This window comes from Carassius gibelio, chromosome B19 (assembly GCF_023724105.1).
Source record: "Carassius gibelio isolate Cgi1373 ecotype wild population from Czech Republic chromosome B19, carGib1.2-hapl.c, whole genome shotgun sequence".
In the NCBI taxonomy this organism is placed as follows: Eukaryota; Metazoa; Chordata; class Actinopteri; order Cypriniformes; family Cyprinidae; genus Carassius; species Carassius gibelio.
This window is the reverse complement of record NC_068414.1, coordinates 29,027,992-29,044,178: the sequence shown is the minus strand read 5'-3', so window position 1 is coordinate 29,044,178 and position 16,187 is coordinate 29,027,992. Positions and strand designations below refer to the sequence as shown.

At 36.2% G+C, this 16,187-nt stretch overlaps 4 protein-coding genes across 7 annotated transcripts; 2 read left to right on the top strand and 2 right to left on the bottom strand.

Moving 5' to 3' along the window:
• Positions 1-208: 208 nt before the first annotated feature.
• Positions 209-3,193, top strand: naxe (NAD(P)HX epimerase). Of its 3 annotated transcripts, XM_052583309.1 has the most exons (8): positions 257-289; positions 399-441; positions 980-1,163; positions 1,245-1,353; positions 1,435-1,545; positions 1,645-1,755; positions 2,336-2,483; positions 2,620-3,193. In XM_052583309.1, the coding sequence occupies exons 3-8, from the start codon at positions 997-999 to the stop codon at positions 2,820-2,822; spliced, it is 849 nt and encodes a 282-aa protein (XP_052439269.1). In that variant the 5' UTR covers positions 257-289; positions 399-441; positions 980-996; the 3' UTR covers positions 2,823-3,193. The 3 variants fall into 3 exon arrangements, with proteins under 3 accessions (XP_052439270.1, XP_052439269.1, XP_052439271.1); XM_052583310.1 differs by lacking the exon at positions 399-441 and having other exon boundaries at positions 209-289; XM_052583311.1 differs by having other exon boundaries at positions 257-441.
• Positions 3,194-3,560: 367 nt separating this feature from the next.
• LOC127979155 (ras-related protein Rab-25-like) lies at positions 3,561-7,777 on the bottom strand. 2 transcript variants are annotated; one of them, XM_052584369.1, is made up of 6 exons: positions 7,665-7,777; positions 6,375-6,477; positions 5,975-6,170; positions 5,089-5,282; positions 4,496-4,576; positions 3,561-4,069 (listed from the first exon to the last, which is right to left on the bottom strand). In XM_052584369.1, the coding sequence occupies exons 2-6, from the start codon at positions 6,409-6,411 to the stop codon at positions 3,954-3,956; spliced, it is 624 nt and encodes a 207-aa protein (XP_052440329.1). In that variant the 5' UTR covers positions 6,412-6,477; positions 7,665-7,777; the 3' UTR covers positions 3,561-3,953. The 2 variants fall into 2 exon arrangements, with proteins under 2 accessions (XP_052440329.1, XP_052440330.1); XM_052584370.1 differs by lacking the exon at positions 7,665-7,777 and having other exon boundaries at positions 6,375-6,540.
• sf3b4 (splicing factor 3b, subunit 4) lies at positions 7,220-9,699 on the top strand. The gene is made up of 5 exons (XM_052584368.1): positions 7,220-7,378; positions 7,713-7,841; positions 7,938-8,471; positions 8,972-9,304; positions 9,393-9,699. The coding sequence occupies exons 1-5, from the start codon at positions 7,345-7,347 to the stop codon at positions 9,545-9,547; spliced, it is 1,185 nt and encodes a 394-aa protein (XP_052440328.1). The 5' UTR covers positions 7,220-7,344; the 3' UTR covers positions 9,548-9,699.
• Positions 9,700-10,000: 301 nt separating this feature from the next.
• Positions 10,001-15,465, bottom strand: LOC127979153 (GA-binding protein subunit beta-1-like). The gene is made up of 8 exons (XM_052584367.1): positions 15,298-15,465; positions 14,360-14,467; positions 13,498-13,665; positions 13,183-13,377; positions 12,963-13,104; positions 12,697-12,864; positions 11,752-11,864; positions 10,001-11,562 (listed from the first exon to the last, which is right to left on the bottom strand). Exons 2-8 carry the CDS (start codon positions 14,465-14,467, stop codon positions 11,233-11,235), a joined length of 1,224 nt encoding a protein of 407 aa, XP_052440327.1. The 5' UTR covers positions 15,298-15,465; the 3' UTR covers positions 10,001-11,232.
• Positions 15,466-16,187: the final 722 nt, after the last annotated feature.

Sequence of the window (16,187 nt, the reverse complement as noted above, 5' to 3'; positions counted from 1 at the left end):
GGAATAATTTCGACGACACCCTATTTTTAAACATATGTGCATCCACACACTGTTTATGTCCTGCAAAAAGAAGAAACACTCTATAAATCTCATTATAGCAAATGTCTATAAGAATTATTATTAATAATAACTGTTATTATTTATTTATTTACTTACTTAATTAATTACATTTGATTTGATTTAGATCATTTTTAACAAAACTGTAAAGAAGCAAGACTGTTATTATGAAAAGCGACTCAAGTTCACTAACCCGGATATTGTTTCCAGAGGGCTGCTGCTTGTATCCTTGGTATGTGATGTACTTTTGCATGTTTAAGTTCTAAATGGATTGTTTTTTGTTCTGTTTTTAGTCTGCCGGCGGTAACTTGAGCATTTCTTGGTGTTAACGACTGTTACAGAGCGTTTGACCTTAATATAGACAGTAGACACACTTGCTAACAGGTATGAATGCTTCTGCTTATTATATTTATATAAGGTGATTCTCCACATGACAGTTTTTGACCTGATAATGGCATTTTAAACTGTTCTAAAATTTTATTTTTAATATGTAATATCATTCTTTCTCATGATTAAGTTGCCCAGGTTGAGTTATAACCTATGCATTAGTTGTATATGTATATTTATATTATTTATGTATATTTATATTAAAATATACGTAATTAATATAATGACTGTATTATTTTAATTATTTAATCCCTCGTTACACACTAAAAATGCATTGCATTGGTCATCAATTCAGTAACTTTTTGGATATATCTCTCAACAACCTCCTTACTAGAAAATAATGAGTGACCAAGTTTAGAATATATGGGCAGCAGATTATTAGGTCTCTCTGCTCAGAATTATTACTTGTCTTACTGTTTTTCCAAGAATTAAGCATGATTTTTCTCTTTTTTCTCTCTCTCTCTTTATGTAGGCAGAAATCACCAAAATGCACCATCATTTCGTGACATCTTTTTTATCGTATTTCCTCGTTCAGGTGCTTTAGCCAGGTGAATGTTGGGAGTTCGAGCCCTGTTTGGAATCGGTCTTCTTGTGACATCACGAGGAGGCTCTGTCCTGACCCATACAGGAGCATGTGCACGTATTGCCAGTAATATCTACAGTAAAGATCTCACTCACAGACAGGTTTGCACTATGGCCAATACAATCAAGTACTTGGGGTGAGTGTAAATGCACTGCATTTACTAGTATTAGGATTATTAGTATTTTTGCATTATGAGCATAAACATGATTGTATTTAGGCAAGAAGAGGCTCAGCACATTGACGAGGAGCTCTTCAATGAGTACAGCTTCAGTGTGGATCAGTTAATGGAGCTGGCCGGTCTGAGCTGTGCCACAGCTGTCTCAAAGGTACAACTGATGCTCCACCAGACATGCAGAAAGGATCAAATGCATTCATTATACACATTAAAAGCAGTTTTTGCGTCATAGGGCTATCCTCTACAATCACTGCTCAAGAGTCCACCCAGAATTCTGGTGATCTGTGGGCCAGGAAATAATGGAGGAGATGGGTTGGTTTGTGCTAGACATCTCAAACTCTTTGTGAGTTCACCTTACGCTGAAAATAAATCATTCCTTCATTAAACATAATATTTTATGAAGCTGTATTGTTTTTATTCATATTGTATGTGAATCTCCCAGGGATATGAGCCTTCTGTATTGTACCCAAAGCGCCCCAGCAAACAGCTGTTTCAGAATCTTACCACCCAGTGTGAGAAGATGGATATATCCTTCCTGACAGAGATGCCTGAGGTACAACACAAACCCCCATCTTTCACACTGTAGGGGGCCCAGATGTTTTTAGCCCTCATATGGGTTCCTCCTTCTCATTAATATATAATCATGAATGAATGTACCATGAATGTACCAGCTGCTCAAGAAGTGCACAACAAGCTTTTAATGTTTCGTATTTTTTACCTTTATGTAAAAGGTGGATTTTGTTACTTAAGTACTTTGTACTAACATAACAAAATAATTAATTACTTTTTATTAATAATTATTCCACGGATGCATTAAAAGTATGAAAATTTACACACAATTGTTACAAAATAATTGCTGTTCATTTGAACTTTCTCTTCACCAAAAAATATTTAAAAAGTATTACTGTTTCCACAAAAATATCATTAGCACAACTATTATTGTAACTATTATATTAAAATTGTATTATGTATGTATTTTTGAATAAATTGAATAAGTAGCTTTGGTGAGCATGAGATGTTTGTTGTTTTTTTTAAACAGTAATGTATCTTAGTTATAACCCTAAACTTTTGAATGGCAGTGTATGTGTTTGATATGTGATATATTAAGTATTTTCCCATCATGCTTTCTTCAGGCTGACATGATTGATGAAGTGTATAATTTGGTGGTGGATGCCATCTTTGGATTCAGTTTTAAGGGTGCGGTGCGAGAGCCATTCGGTGACATCCTCTCCCAACTAAAGAAAATCTCTGTGCCCGTTGCTAGCGTTGACATACCTTCAGGTGAGAGCACACAGAAATAATCAATGATTTATATGCAATCTAAATATTTTTTTTATCTTTGTAATTAGCATTTATGAGCCAACAGGCCTCGTAACCGTAAACTAGTTTATCATAAATATCTTCTTACATTTATTAGGTTGGGATGTGGAGAACGGCTGTCCTGATGGGATTCAGCCTGACATGCTCATCTCCCTCACGGCCCCTAAGAAAGCAGCCCATCACTTCAAAGGACGCTACCACTTCCTGGGAGGACGATTCGTTCCTCCTGCACTTGAGCAGAAGTACCAGCTGAATCTGCCCCAATACCCCGGCACTGACTGTGTTTATCAGCTGAACTGAGACTTAAGTCCTTCAAGTCATTTTTGTGTCACTAATTAAAAAGAAAAAAACCCTGGGTTATAACTTTGATTTGCCACTCAGAATACGTTTTCCACTTTTCTCGTAATTGGTAGATATGGACTTGATTAATCGGCATTGTTACAGAATGTCACTCTAATCACTTTAATTAGTTATGTATGAATTTATAAAAACATCAAATAAATAAATCATTATTTACTGCAAGTTTTTGATGGTTATGGATTTAATGACTAGGCCTGAACAATTGCTGCATTATTGGTTTGTGTTTAAATATAATAATGTTACATGTTTAAATATGGAAACATGTATCATAAATGGCATAAAAATACAAAAATAAATAAATAAAGCTATAACTATGTGTTAAGGAATATTTTTATAGACTACCAAGTCAGCACACACTCAGGACAAAGAAATTGAGTCCTTCAGGGTGGTGTAACTTGCATAAAATTCTGTATATATTTATTAAAACAGCATCTTTATCATGCCTGAATAAGATTTCAAGAATAAAATATTGCTGTTTCGTTAAATATAATGAATTTTGCAAGCCGCAGCAGAGTGCAGAGCGTCTTCCAGTTTCTATAATGAAAATCACTTTTTTTTCCTTCTTGCATGCAAGAACTCAGATCTCACCCTTTTGGAAAATAAATGCAAAAATTAATGCAAAAATCCATAAGAGTATTTCCATGAGAAATGAATAACTAAAAATATATCAAAGATCAGTCCAAGATTGAATGGTTTATATTTTTATTTAATTTATAGACCCGAAGTCTGCAGTAAAATAGAAATATTGTTAATTTCACACCGTATAAATAACTTTATAATACAGCACAACCCATTTGTGTTCCATTCAAAGTAATTCAAATTCATGTCAAGTCATAATTGACAGAAACATATCTTATCTTACATTATAAGTTTCAACTGTTTACATCTTTTAAAAGTAAAAAAAAACAAGCCACAAAACAATAATGCATAAAAATGTGGGTCCCTCCCATTTTGCTTGCGGATATGACATCCACTGAGGGTCAAGTATGAAGAAATGCCTCCATGCAGCTATGACATGATCCATGTCACAGATAAATGTCTTAGTTTTGCTCTTGATGTTCTTTCATCTGTTCAGGAGCTGTTACAGCAGGACCGTCTCTCCTCGTTAAACTCGCTGGAGGGGCCCAGGGTCACCGCGCTGATCGAGCCTCTGGTGACCTCTTTACTAGCAACTTTCTTGTGTATTGCTGATGAAGGAAACATAAATCAACACTCACTTTCTGCATTTAACATAGGTTAAAAATCTACAAAGATTTTAAACTAAAGATATAAACTGGTTATGAAGTTTTGAATAATCATGAGTATCTTATGCTCACCAAAGCTTCATTTATTTGATCAACAATACTGAAAAACTGGACTAAAACTTAAAAGAACTTTGATTAGAATGAGTTCTGTTTGGAAAGGATCAGATGATACTGAAGTCTGAAGAGATGATGAAAATTCAGCTTTGCATCACAGGAATAAATAACATTTCAAAATATTTTAAAATAGAAAACGGTGAACACTGTATAAAAAAAACTTAATTATTCCAAACTTTTGCTTATCAGCGAAATCCTATAAATCGTCCTATGATTCAATGTTAATTAGTGATTTTAAGTAAAATGCAAACTCACCTGTTAGAACTTCAAGGAAGGCAGATTCAACATTAGTTGACTCTAATGCGGATGTCTCCATAAAAAGTAAGCCTTTGGACTCTGTTTTATCAGATAAATAAACCATAAAAGGGAATTAAAATAGAAAATTAAAGGGAATTCTCACACTCTAGTCATGGAAAACATAAGAAAATATTTTGAAGAATGTCTAAACAACATTAGACCCTATTAACTTTCATTGTACATGCAAAAAAAAATAATATTTCTAAATGTTGTCTTTCATGCTCATCAGAATACAGAAAGTTGCACAGGTTTGGAATAGCATCACAATCAGGATATAAAAATGCCTTTTATTTCTAAATTTTAAATGTAAAAATCATACTAACAATATAAGTACACCTCAGGAAACATTAAAAAATAATAATAATAATGCACATCATGGGCCCTTTGAGGCACATGTCAAACTCCAGTCCTGAGGGGGCACTGTCCTGTCCTGTAAAGTGTAACTTCAAAACCCCTGCCTGGAAATTTCTAGTAATCCTGAGGCTTGTTTAATTAGGGTTGGAGCTAAACCCTGCAAGTCTAAAACAAAAAGTTATTAAATGCATTTGCACCTGCAAAGTCCTTCGCCTCCTCTTTTGGCACAGTGCGTACATTTCCCAGGTCGCTTTTATTTCCCACAATCATGACAACTATGTGAGGATCAGCGTGGTGATACAGCTCCTTCAGCCATCGCTCCACGTTCTCATAGGTCAGGTGCTTGGTGATGTCATAAACCAGCAGTGCACCCACGGCTCCCCTGTAATAACTACAAAGAACCAAACTACTCATTAGTACATGTGCAGAAACAGGACATGGATATTGGTTAAAATTGTACTTTATGATTCATTACTTTGTTTTAAATGAGAAAGGTCCTTTTTCATAATCATAACCTAACATAATTCATTACTTTTCACTGGTAAATACAAATACAAATTTGTACAAAAAATACAATACCATTCAATTTTTTTTTTTTTTTTTTTTTTTAAGTGAATACTTTTAGTCATCAAGTATGCATTAAACTGATAAAAAGTGACAATAAAGACAATCAAATCTTGATGCAGCATCTTTTAGTATGGAATTAATTCAAGTTCACTATTTGCTTTCATGCTAATTATACTTAAAATATCAAAGAATTATCCTCTCTGTGAAGTTGTGGCTCTCAAAAAGTTCTTTGGATACTAAACATGCACTGTATGAATGTTACTACATCGACATAAAATCTCAAAACCAAGAGTAAAAAGCAATCTAAATACTTGTTAGGGCAACTGTAGATGTCAGTCACATGTTAGTGTTGCCCAGACTAATAAAAGAGTGGTTCTGGGTGTGATGCTTAATCAATCAATACAAATTCCACAGCTGGCATTATCCTAAATAAGGATTAATGTGGACGTGCATAGATCAAGTATATCCTTAGGATTAAAGAATATATATTTTGAGATGAGGAAGTGAGTGACTTACGCTGAGGTGATTGCCCTATAGCGCTCTAGACCTGCAGTGTCCCAGATCTGGGCCTTGATGGTAATATTATCCACTTGAATGGAGCGAGTGCTGAATTCCACTCCAATGGTTGTACGGCTGTCATGATTGAACTCGTTTTTGGTAAATCTGGACAGTAGATTGCTCTTTCCAACCCCTGATTCCCCGATTAAAACCACTGAAAGACAACAAAACTGATTGAGTTTTTAATTCTAATTTAAGAAATTAACAGCTGCCTACAAATTCATGCCTCTAGTAGAAACACAAGGAAACAAGAACAAATAAACAATTTAGTTGTTTTTTCATATGATATGATTACTAGTATTATCATTCAGACTGTCTGAAATAAAATCTGATCTCTAGTCAATTGGTTCAAACTTACCTTTGAAGACAAAGTTGTAGGCTAAATCTGTCCCCATGTTCACCCTAGCAGTAATGTGTCAGTCTGTATGTAGTGCTTACGTGTTACAATGACTCGAAATCCACTGGGAGGAGAAAAGCAGATGCTCAGGTTTCTGAAAAGCTTTATTGATCCATTCTTGTGCTGGTCAGACTCCTCTTTGAGACAGTTTGGGTGGAGGAGCAGGTGAAACAGGTAGAACCACTGACACACAGTGGGAGTGACTTCACACTTTCACACAAAACTGTTAAATCTCAGTTCTTTCTCAGAACAAACAGTACATGTATCCAGTCTGTATGTCTATAAACCAGACATACAGCTGAGTCATAAAACAGCTGATCTGTATCAACATGTAGGCTACCTGTCACATTCATAACTTCTGCTGACAGATTCAGTTTCTGTAAACATAAGATAAAGGGGTTTCACTTAATATGCTTATAAGCAGGAATGAACTGTTTTAATAAAAATGCAAATTAACTTTATTTTGATGCAAATATATCTGTTTATTTTAAATTAGGCTGGTAAATCGCATTCCATGCAGCATTTACATGTCAGTATTCTTGCTTATTGATGGGTACATACGGCTCATGGATAAATTAATAAACTGCATGTTTAATTTTTTTTAGGACGGTTTTGTTACTTTTGCATTATGAAAAATGCAGTGTGTGGCCTATTGGGTTTCCACAGGTGTCCAGAAAGGTGCTAAAACACTGATATAGCACTGCCCTGGCTCCATTTTACGAGCTTTAGCAAAATAAAAATAAAAGATTGAGCGATGTGACAACAAACAAGCAAAAGAGGCAGTAAATCAGAATTAAACTAAACAACAACCGCAAGGGCGATAACGTTCGTCCTCCTGTCCTGTAGGCGGCAGCACTGCGTTGAGGAAGCGCTGTTGTGTTGTATTGAATCGCGAATCACTTCCGTCAGGACACACGCCGGATTCATCATCATGGCGGCGGGACCGATTTCCGAACGAAATCAAGGTAAATTTAAAAATTATTAACTCATAGGGATATTTCAGTGCGCTATGTTTGCGAAATGAAAAGTATTGCAGAACTATGGAAAGATTAAAGCGTTTCATATCTTCTCGATTAGTCTTGAGTCGCTTACTGCCACTCATTAAAATATGCTTGCTAAAAACAGATAACAAAGAAAAGTTTTGGTTTTAATTTAGATGAAATGAATCTAGCTAATATAATATATCCATATGAATATTATAAGTAGCAGAAACGTCAAAATAATGTGTATTTTATTTTATAAGGGCCTTACTTTGTGTCCCGTGCAGTAGTGTTCAATTTTGTCATTGATTTTTCTCAGATGCCACTGTTTATGTGGGAGGTCTTGATGAGAAGGTCTCTGAACCTTTGCTATGGGAGCTTTTCCTGCAAGCTGGTCCTGTTGTAAACACACACATGCCCAAAGACAGAGTAACAGGACAACATCAGGGTGAGATACCTTAGCTTTAAACCTTCAGAGAAAAAGAAGAAGAAAACTCTACCATTTGCATGATTTTAAGTTGAAATTTCTCTCCATTCTGTGTAGGTTATGGCTTTGTGGAGTTCCTCAGCGAAGAGGATGCAGACTACGCCATAAAGATCATGAACATGATCAAACTTTATGGCAAACCCATTCGAGTCAACAAAGCTTCGGCACACAACAAGAACCTTGACGTCGGCGCTAACATCTTCATTGGCAACTTAGACCCTGAGATCGACGAGAAACTGCTTTATGACACCTTCAGCGCTTTCGGCGTGATCCTTCAGACACCCAAGATCATGCGTGATCCGGACACGGGCAACTCGAAGGGTTATGCTTTCATCAACTACGCAAGTTTTGATGCCTCCGATGCAGCCATTGAAGCCATGAATGGCCAGTATCTCTGCAACCGGCCCATCACGGTCTCATATGCCTTTAAGAAAGACTCAAAGGGCGAGAGGCACGGCTCAGCTGCAGAGCGCCTCCTGGCCGCCCAGAATCCTCTTTCACAGGCCGATCGTCCCCATCAGCTTTTCGCAGATGCTCCTCCACCCCCCAGTATTCCTACACCGGTCATGACCGCCCTTGGACCAATTCCAGGTTAGTTAAAGGGATAGTGGCCCAACAATTCTGTTATTGTTTACTCAACTCTGTTTATAAAGTGCTTTATACAATACAGGTTGTTCCAAAGTAGCTTCATGGTATTAAACTGGGAAATAACAGAATCAATGAGGAAACTAAGTCACTACTTCAGTGATAATTCAGTTCCATAAGAGTATAAAGTTCATTTCGGCTATAAGCAGCTCTACATAAGATAATGTTGTAATTTTTCAGCTCGAGTCAAATTGATTGATTCCTTTAGTTTAATAAACGTTGCAAAATTTGTCAGTTATTAATAACTTATGATCTAATTTAGGCTTTTATTTACATGTAAACAATGACTGACGTACGTCTAGCATGTCACATTTGTGTTCCGATCATTGTTTAGCCGAAATTACATTTGTTTATCATATAAACTGATAATTTATCTTCTGAAGACTGGAATAAACTGCTCCAGTCCTACGGATTTGTCTAAATATGTTGTAAATTTTCTCTTGCAGGAATGCCACCTCCTGGTGCTTTCCCACCTGTTCCTCCTCCTGGCACAATGCCACATGGGATGCCACCCAGTATGGGCATGCATCCTGCACCAGGTACTACTGCACCACAGGGTGTAGGCGGAGGGCCCCCACCGGGACCACCACACTTCCCTCCTGCAGGAATGAATCCACCGGGAATGCCACCCATGCCCATGCATCCGTCAGGACATCCAGGAATGGTGCCTCCCCCACCAGGTCCGCCTGGATCTTCTCAACAAAGAGCACCACCTCCACCCGGCATGCCTCCTCCACCCATGGGTGTACCTCCCAGAGGACCATTTGGTCCCCCAATGGGTATGTGTGTGTGAAGTAGTGCCTTGTGCTTAAATGGAAGTAAAATAGACGTAATTCAATATGAAGTAATTCCTCCTGTATTTTACAGGTCCACCAATGCATCCAGGGATGAGGGGACCTCCTCCACCAATGCCACCTCCAGGTTATGGTGCCGGCCCACCCAGACCCCCGCCCTTTGGCTTTCAGAGAGGGCCTCCCTTGCCACCACGACCTCCTCCAGTGAGAGCACCAATGCCCCCCTAAACCCTAATGTGAAGACCTTTTGGAAAGCTTTGTCATTTTTATTTACATTCTGTACTTTGATAGATGGTTCTCTTGCTTCTTTGTATACTGATTTCTTAATTTTGGTCAATGTACCTATTCAGACTTAGCAAGAATAAACAATTTTATATAAATGTGTGTCATTTTATTATTATTATTTGAAGTATTAAGGACTAGAGTAATGGTGCTGAAAATTCAGCTTTGCGTTACAGAAATAAATTCTATTTTAAAAGATCGAAACATTTATTTTTAGTTGTTACAAAATTGCTGCGCTACTGCATTTGATCAAAGAAATGCAGCCTTAGTGAGGTGAAGAGACTTTAAGTGTAATCATATTTACCTCAAGTTTGGATTATTTAGCATTGTTGTGTGCAATGTTTTTTTAGTGGGTTGTATATGACATGAGCAACAGAAAATGTATGCAAAAGCCATAAAAATGATCATTGCAATATTTTTAATAAAAAATAAGTCAAAAGCTGTATACATCACTTAAGCACATAATACAAGTGGGGGAAAACTCAAAAGATCAAAATTTTGCATTTACACCAGTGTAGCTTCATAAACTTAAAGCCCCAGTATATTACTGGGGCTCATGTTTACAATGTGAGGATGGCCATGTCTAAAAAAAAGAATTACATGAATCATTTTATGAATGATTAAAAAGGAAAATAATCACAATTCCTACATCGCAACTGTTTAAAGTTGACCATTTCTGCAACATGACAAACATCATTACCTGTCACTATTTTTTTGTTTTATAGCACAAAATGTGATTCACTTCTGATCTTGCCATGTATATCAGGATGTCAGATAATCATGCACCTCCAAAACCTGACTTTTTCATAACTCCAGGATGTCACATTATGCATTGTAAAATACTAATCCCTGATACTGGACTTAGACTTTTTACATCTGGAAAGCTTTTTACTGTCACCGTTCACAAGAGCTCTCAAGTCAAGGTTCAAAAAAAGATATACATAGACAGAGAAAGAAATACAAGTTACAGAATGTGAATTAAATGTTCAATTTATGAGAATTACACTTTATACCCACTGAAACAAATGCAATATATTTAATAATTCACATATAATCCTTTATAAATGAAGACTAAACATGACCAAAGGCACTTTTAATTGACCTATAGATTTTAAAATCGTCCGAAGAAAAAGAACAGATTGCCTACAAATCAAATTCTTGAAATTGGTGCATTACTTCACGTCCGGTGCATAGAACATAACGCTGCAGCATTCTGAGATCAACTTTCACTGTTTATTTACAAAAGCGATGAAACTGTCTGAATAAGGCAGCTTTTCTCAAAAACATACAGTTTGCAAAGAGTTCCGTCCAGAGTGGACCTTTTCCAGCTGTTTTGAAGAATCCCATCAAGGACAAATCAGGGGTGACCACTTTTAAGGACACTACAGATACAGACTCCCAGAAAGAATAATCTTCCCTGGTCGTGTGTGTGTGTGTGTGTGTGTGTGCATATGATGCACATTGTGGTTGTTTCTTTGTGAACTGTCATTTAAAGCAAGTAACATTAACCTTAACAGAACAAGGGAATAAATTACAAAAAGGACTTAATTGCCAAAAATAAATGAACCAAAGCAAAACTGTGCTGATGCACTCTTTGGTTGCTTGAGCACGGAGTCCAACGGGTCATCTTTTTATGAAATGACCTCCGTGTGACCCGCCGTGGCTTCCACTAAAGTTATCTGCTCGTCCGCATAGTCAATCTCTTCTGTTTTGATGACTACGCCACCTTCTGAAAACATGACTACTTCCTCTTCTCCCTCCGTGGTTTCTTCGATTCCGACCTCTTCCTGCACAAACACTACGTGCTCCTGGTCGAGGGCCATGGTGCCATTGGTCTGTCCGTTTTCCATGGCTTCCAGTTTCATGCGGTACTCCTCGGCTTCCTGCTCTTTGCGGAGCAACTGCTGACGATAGGCTTGAGCTTTCCTGTTAGCTTCCTGTAACTGCCACTGGAGATGCTCCTGGAGATAGAAGATAAGATAGATTTAACCTCTGGAGGTTTTGCTCTTAGGGCGTAACAACATGCAGTAGTACCTTTGATAATACTTTATTTTAGGGTGTCACAGAGTAAGTACATGTAGTTACTTAAATGTATAACTGCACTTTAACAAGGACACTTTAGAATAAAGTTTTTTTCTAGTTGCACTCACTGTTTCACCGGTCTCTGTATTATTGGATGAAACTTCAGTTTTTCTTTTACGGGCAGGAGGTTCAGAGTCATCAACCACTTCCTCTGTGATTTGATTGGATTGAACTGCCAATACTAATAAAAAAAAAGTTAAATGAAATTAAATTGAGAACACCTTTAAATGACAAAGTACAAGATTGTGGTGAATATATACTATACCTGGAAATGAGTGAATGTGATGCAAAATAATAAAACAAATAATTTAGCAAGCATTCAATAGATCAAAAGTGACAGTACTTTAACATTGTTAGAAAAAAATGCATTTCAAATGCTGTTCTTTTGAAAAAATGTTTTTCAAAATTGAAAATAAGATTTTTTTCTTGAATACATCGTTTGACACTAAAGAGTGGACCATTAACTGCTGAAAATAAATTTGTACAAATTACAGAAATTAAACTACAATTCAAAATATATTAAAAATTGTAACAAAAAAAAAAAAAAACAATCAAAATATAACTTTTACTGCTATTGACTAAATAAAGGCATCCTTGATGAGTATAACACAACAGCATTTCAGTGTGAAAAAAAAATAACAATAGTAATAATAAATTTTGCATTGAAGCTAACAGAAAAATGTTGTAATTTCTTCTCTGGAAATTACCTTAATTCTTAAAACATTCGTCCTTTAATCTCACATTTCTGCAACTTTAATTTTGTATTGTTACGACTTTATTCTCAAAACATTATGACTTATTATTATCAGGTCCACTAATATTATCTTACAACTTTATTCTTATAATTTTATAATTTTTCTCAACTAATTCTCTTTATTCTTGTTTTGAGCTAAAATGCTGTCATACATAAGATATTTCTTTCTAAAACAGAAAAACACATACCGACACCAAACTAAAAACTGCAACATTGAGAAGTTCTCTTCAAAATCCAAAATAAGTCAAGGAAGTCATACCTTGTCGTCCATCCTGCATTGTGACAAAGAACGGTTGGCCGAGTCCATTCGTATGCAGATTTCCATGTTGATCTGTTAATATGGTTATGACCCTCTGACCCGATTCATTCACAACTTGCTGGATACTCGAGTCCAAGGCACTGACAGCAATGGCCTCCTCTGAGTCACCTAAACATCGAGGGAAAACAGAAAACAACAGGTTTAATTACCATTTAAGTTTAAAAAACATCCATCAGCGTTCACATTAACCAGTCAACATATCGTACCCGAGTTGGCTTTGATCAAGTCATTGAGGTTGACGACTCCCCCTTGGATGTTTGGGACGCCCTGAATGATGAACTGTGGGGCGGAGCTGCCGTTTATGATTGAAGCTTCTGCATTCCTGTTCACCTGATTCTGCATTCCCTCCTGAAACACACAAAGAGGATTCAACGTCTTTACCATTTCTGACACAACTCTGGAAGGTTTTCCACGAACCCGGCAAACCTGTAATAGCTGCATAAGTTCAGCGTGTTGTATATCGACAGCGATGTCAAAGGCTGATTTGTCAAACTTGCTGAGGGCATGTACATCAGCGCCATGTTTGACCAGCAGCTCTGCGATGTTGTGATGGCCGTGCTGGGCTGCCCAGTGAAGAGCCGTCATCTTCAACATGTCCTTGGCATTGATGTCAGCACCACTCTAAAACAGAAAAAAAAAAGGAAAGTTTAGACTTGTATCGGTCTCCTCAGTTAACAAACTGAGATTAGGAATGTTTTTAATACATTCAAAGAGCATAACACAAGACAAGCATAGATTTACCCTGATTAATAAATCCACAATGACCTCATGGCCCTCTGTGGCTGCCATGTGCAGTGGGGTCCTGTCCACTTTGGTTCGGGCATCTCTGCTGACACCCGCCCTCAGCAGCACCTCAGCAGTCGAGTAATGACCATGCTGGGCTGCGAGATGTAATGGAGATGTTCCAAGCTGCAGAAAACATTAGGAGACAAACGGATGAAAATATGCCAAAGCAGTTTGTAGGTTTACAAACAAATTTTGAGCTGATATGACATTTTCCAGTTTTAAAGTTCCCTGATACTTCACTTTTTTTTTTTTTTTTTTTATCACATGCATGCATAAAGGCCATACAAATGTAGCATGTTTCCTAGAATTTGTCTATGCTTACTTGTACAAGCACATCATTTGGATGGAAAAAATCTATTTTCATTTGTATTATGATATTTTTTTATATATAACACGATTTGTTAATGCAACAATTGAATATGGTATAACTGCCTTCATATTCTACATACAGGGGTTTCTACAGCTTTTATGAGTTTTTTTTTTTTTAAGACCATGTAAAGAAAATGTAAGGAATAAATCGAAGAGAACAAAATATATCAATATGGTCTCTAAACATAAGTGTCTTGTATTAGCAACATGTTAAAGTTTGAAAATGCAACTTCTAACAGATCTCTGTTACTTTTTAATTAATTTTTCATATTTTAATGCTTTTTATACAGCACAAATGTAAATTACTACAAGCAGACAATAACAAATGATGAGTCAGAACATGGCTCATATTTTTTTTTTTAAGGCAATGATATCATTGCTTTACTAACTGCTTCTTGTGAAGGCTAAGCTCATAATTATATATGACATTATTGATCACATGACCAACCCAGTCTGTAGTGAACGGAGCTCCGTTGGCCATCAGCGTCCTGACCTCATCATCATGACCGCTCCGAGCTGCTTCTAGAAGACGCTTTCCCAAATCCACCAACGACATCTAGGCAAACACGGACATTAAAAATACCATAATGATAGTAAAAAAAAAAATTTTTTTGTGCTGTCAAATAATTTATCGTGATTAATTGCATAATATTTTATTTTGGGAGCAATTAATCAAAATTAATCGTTTGACAGCATTCATTTATTACATGATGATGATGATGATGCTTGTGTATAAATCTAACAGATATTTTGGAATGGAGATATTTTGATCTGCCACTGACCAATAATAAGTTTCAGGCAACATCCTTAACTTCAAGTTGTGTGATTGACTAAATGTAAATTTAACTTGTAATGAGATGTCATGAGAGTTATCAAATTGGCATATACATGCATTTAATTTACATTTCAAAGCCTAAAATTTTCATTGTCTAAAAAAAAAAAAAAAAGCACTTAAAATATATCTGTACTTTGTATTACAAATTATCCAACTATTTGCATCGATCCAGAACCTAACGTAGGCCGATTTAGACGTGCCATTTGGGTTTATTTTTCCTAAGATTTTAAAAACACATAAACTGATGCAGTAATCAGCTAAACAATGTACTTCTAAACAATCGGGTTGATAACGTTACTCAAAAAAGTGAATAAATGAACAGCAGCGTAACTAACTTAATTAAAACAGAAATAAGAGAGCGAATGGATCTTTTAAAATCGAATCCCTAAAAACACACACCTAGAAATATGAAATGCATAGTAGCTATATATCTAATGGCAATTTTAAAGCTCGTATTTTACATGTTAATCTCATGTGCCATGTGGAGAGCTGATCACACACATCCTCCATCCGCGCCACCGACTAATGCGATCAGTGCATATTAAACTTACCTTTATACCCTGTCAGTCGGACGTATATTGTGTGATATCAAAGCTCTATATAGTTTTCGCGGCTGTATTTCTCAACTGGCTGGACATAAACATGTCTGTGTGTTTAAAGCGCATTTAGATATGGCGGCTGCTTTAACCCCGGAAATAAAAGTGAAGTCGTTCAGACACAGTGGGCGTGTCTCAACACCTAGTGTGCAGCCTACTCAGACAGCAGGCTTGAGCCTACTAGATGCGTTTTAACACCATAAATCCTGCACAAGCCTATGATGTTCAAATAAATGCTGACTAGGTAGTCAGCTCACTTTGTTTTGACGTAGAGCCCATTCAACTGTATAGATCTTTTTATATATAAATATATTGCAACTGTATGATATATAGGTTTTACGTTTATTTGAATTTTTTTATTTATTATGTATACGTCTGATATTGCCAGAATATTGAGTTGAATTGTATGACTCAATTTTCTGGCAATCATTTTTTTATTGGTTTCTGACTAATGATGTATATAAATTATTAAGTCTTTATCATAACTGTGATATAAATGAATGAACTTTGCTTATATTTTTGTATTGTGGCCTAGTGGTTAGAGAGTAGAGAGCTTCCTGCTTTCCTAAACTGCTACCGAGCTGTGCTCCAAAACACCTGTGCTTATCAACACAAGTAACCACAGAAAAAAACTCAAATTAAAAAAAATAAAAAAAAAAAAATAAAAAAAAAAAAAATACAAGTTTAAATTGCAGTTAGAACTAAAACGCCTTTTTTTTTTTTTTTTTTTTACATCAGTTGCATTAAAAAAAAAGACGTTTTTGAATATGTATGTTTGTGTGTAACGTTGTAAAATCTCTCAGTGGTTAATGTAAAAAATATTATCCATTTAGCTATAAAATTAT

Excerpts from the sequence above, each read along its gene's own strand:
- naxe (XM_052583310.1), top strand. The coding sequence starts at position 997 with ATGTTGGGAGTTCGAGCCCTGTTTGGAATCGGTCTTCTTGTGACATCA. Across the intron at positions 1,546-1,644 it reads CTAGACATCTCAAACTCTTT|GGATATGAGCCTTCTGTATT; the intron begins GTGAGTTCACCT and ends TGAATCTCCCAG. Across the intron at positions 2,484-2,619 it reads TAGCGTTGACATACCTTCAG|GTTGGGATGTGGAGAACGGC; the intron begins GTGAGAGCACAC and ends TACATTTATTAG.
- LOC127979155 (XM_052584369.1), bottom strand. The coding sequence starts at position 6,411 with ATGGGGACAGATTTAGCCTACAACTTTGTCTTCAAAG. Across the intron at positions 5,283-5,974 it reads TATAGGGCAATCACCTCAGC|TTATTACAGGGGAGCCGTGG; the intron begins GTAAGTCACTCA and ends GGTTCTTTGTAG. Across the intron at positions 4,070-4,495 it reads CTTCCTTGAAGTTCTAACAG|CAATACACAAGAAAGTTGCT; the intron begins GTGAGTTTGCAT and ends TTCCTTCATCAG.
- sf3b4 (XM_052584368.1), top strand. The coding sequence starts at position 7,345 with ATGGCGGCGGGACCGATTTCCGAACGAAATCAAG. Across the intron at positions 8,472-8,971 it reads CGCCCTTGGACCAATTCCAG|GAATGCCACCTCCTGGTGCT; the intron begins GTTAGTTAAAGG and ends TTTCTCTTGCAG. Across the intron at positions 9,305-9,392 it reads ACCATTTGGTCCCCCAATGG|GTCCACCAATGCATCCAGGG; the intron begins GTATGTGTGTGT and ends TGTATTTTACAG.
- LOC127979153 (XM_052584367.1), bottom strand. The coding sequence starts at position 14,467 with ATGTCGTTGGTGGATTTGGGAAAGCGTCTTCTAGAAGCAGCTCGGAGC. Across the intron at positions 12,865-12,962 it reads CTTGATCAAAGCCAACTCGG|GTGACTCAGAGGAGGCCATT; the intron begins GTACGATATGTT and ends CTCGATGTTTAG. Across the intron at positions 11,865-12,696 it reads AATGCAGGATGGACGACAAG|TATTGGCAGTTCAATCCAAT; the intron begins GTATGACTTCCT and ends TTTTTTTATTAG.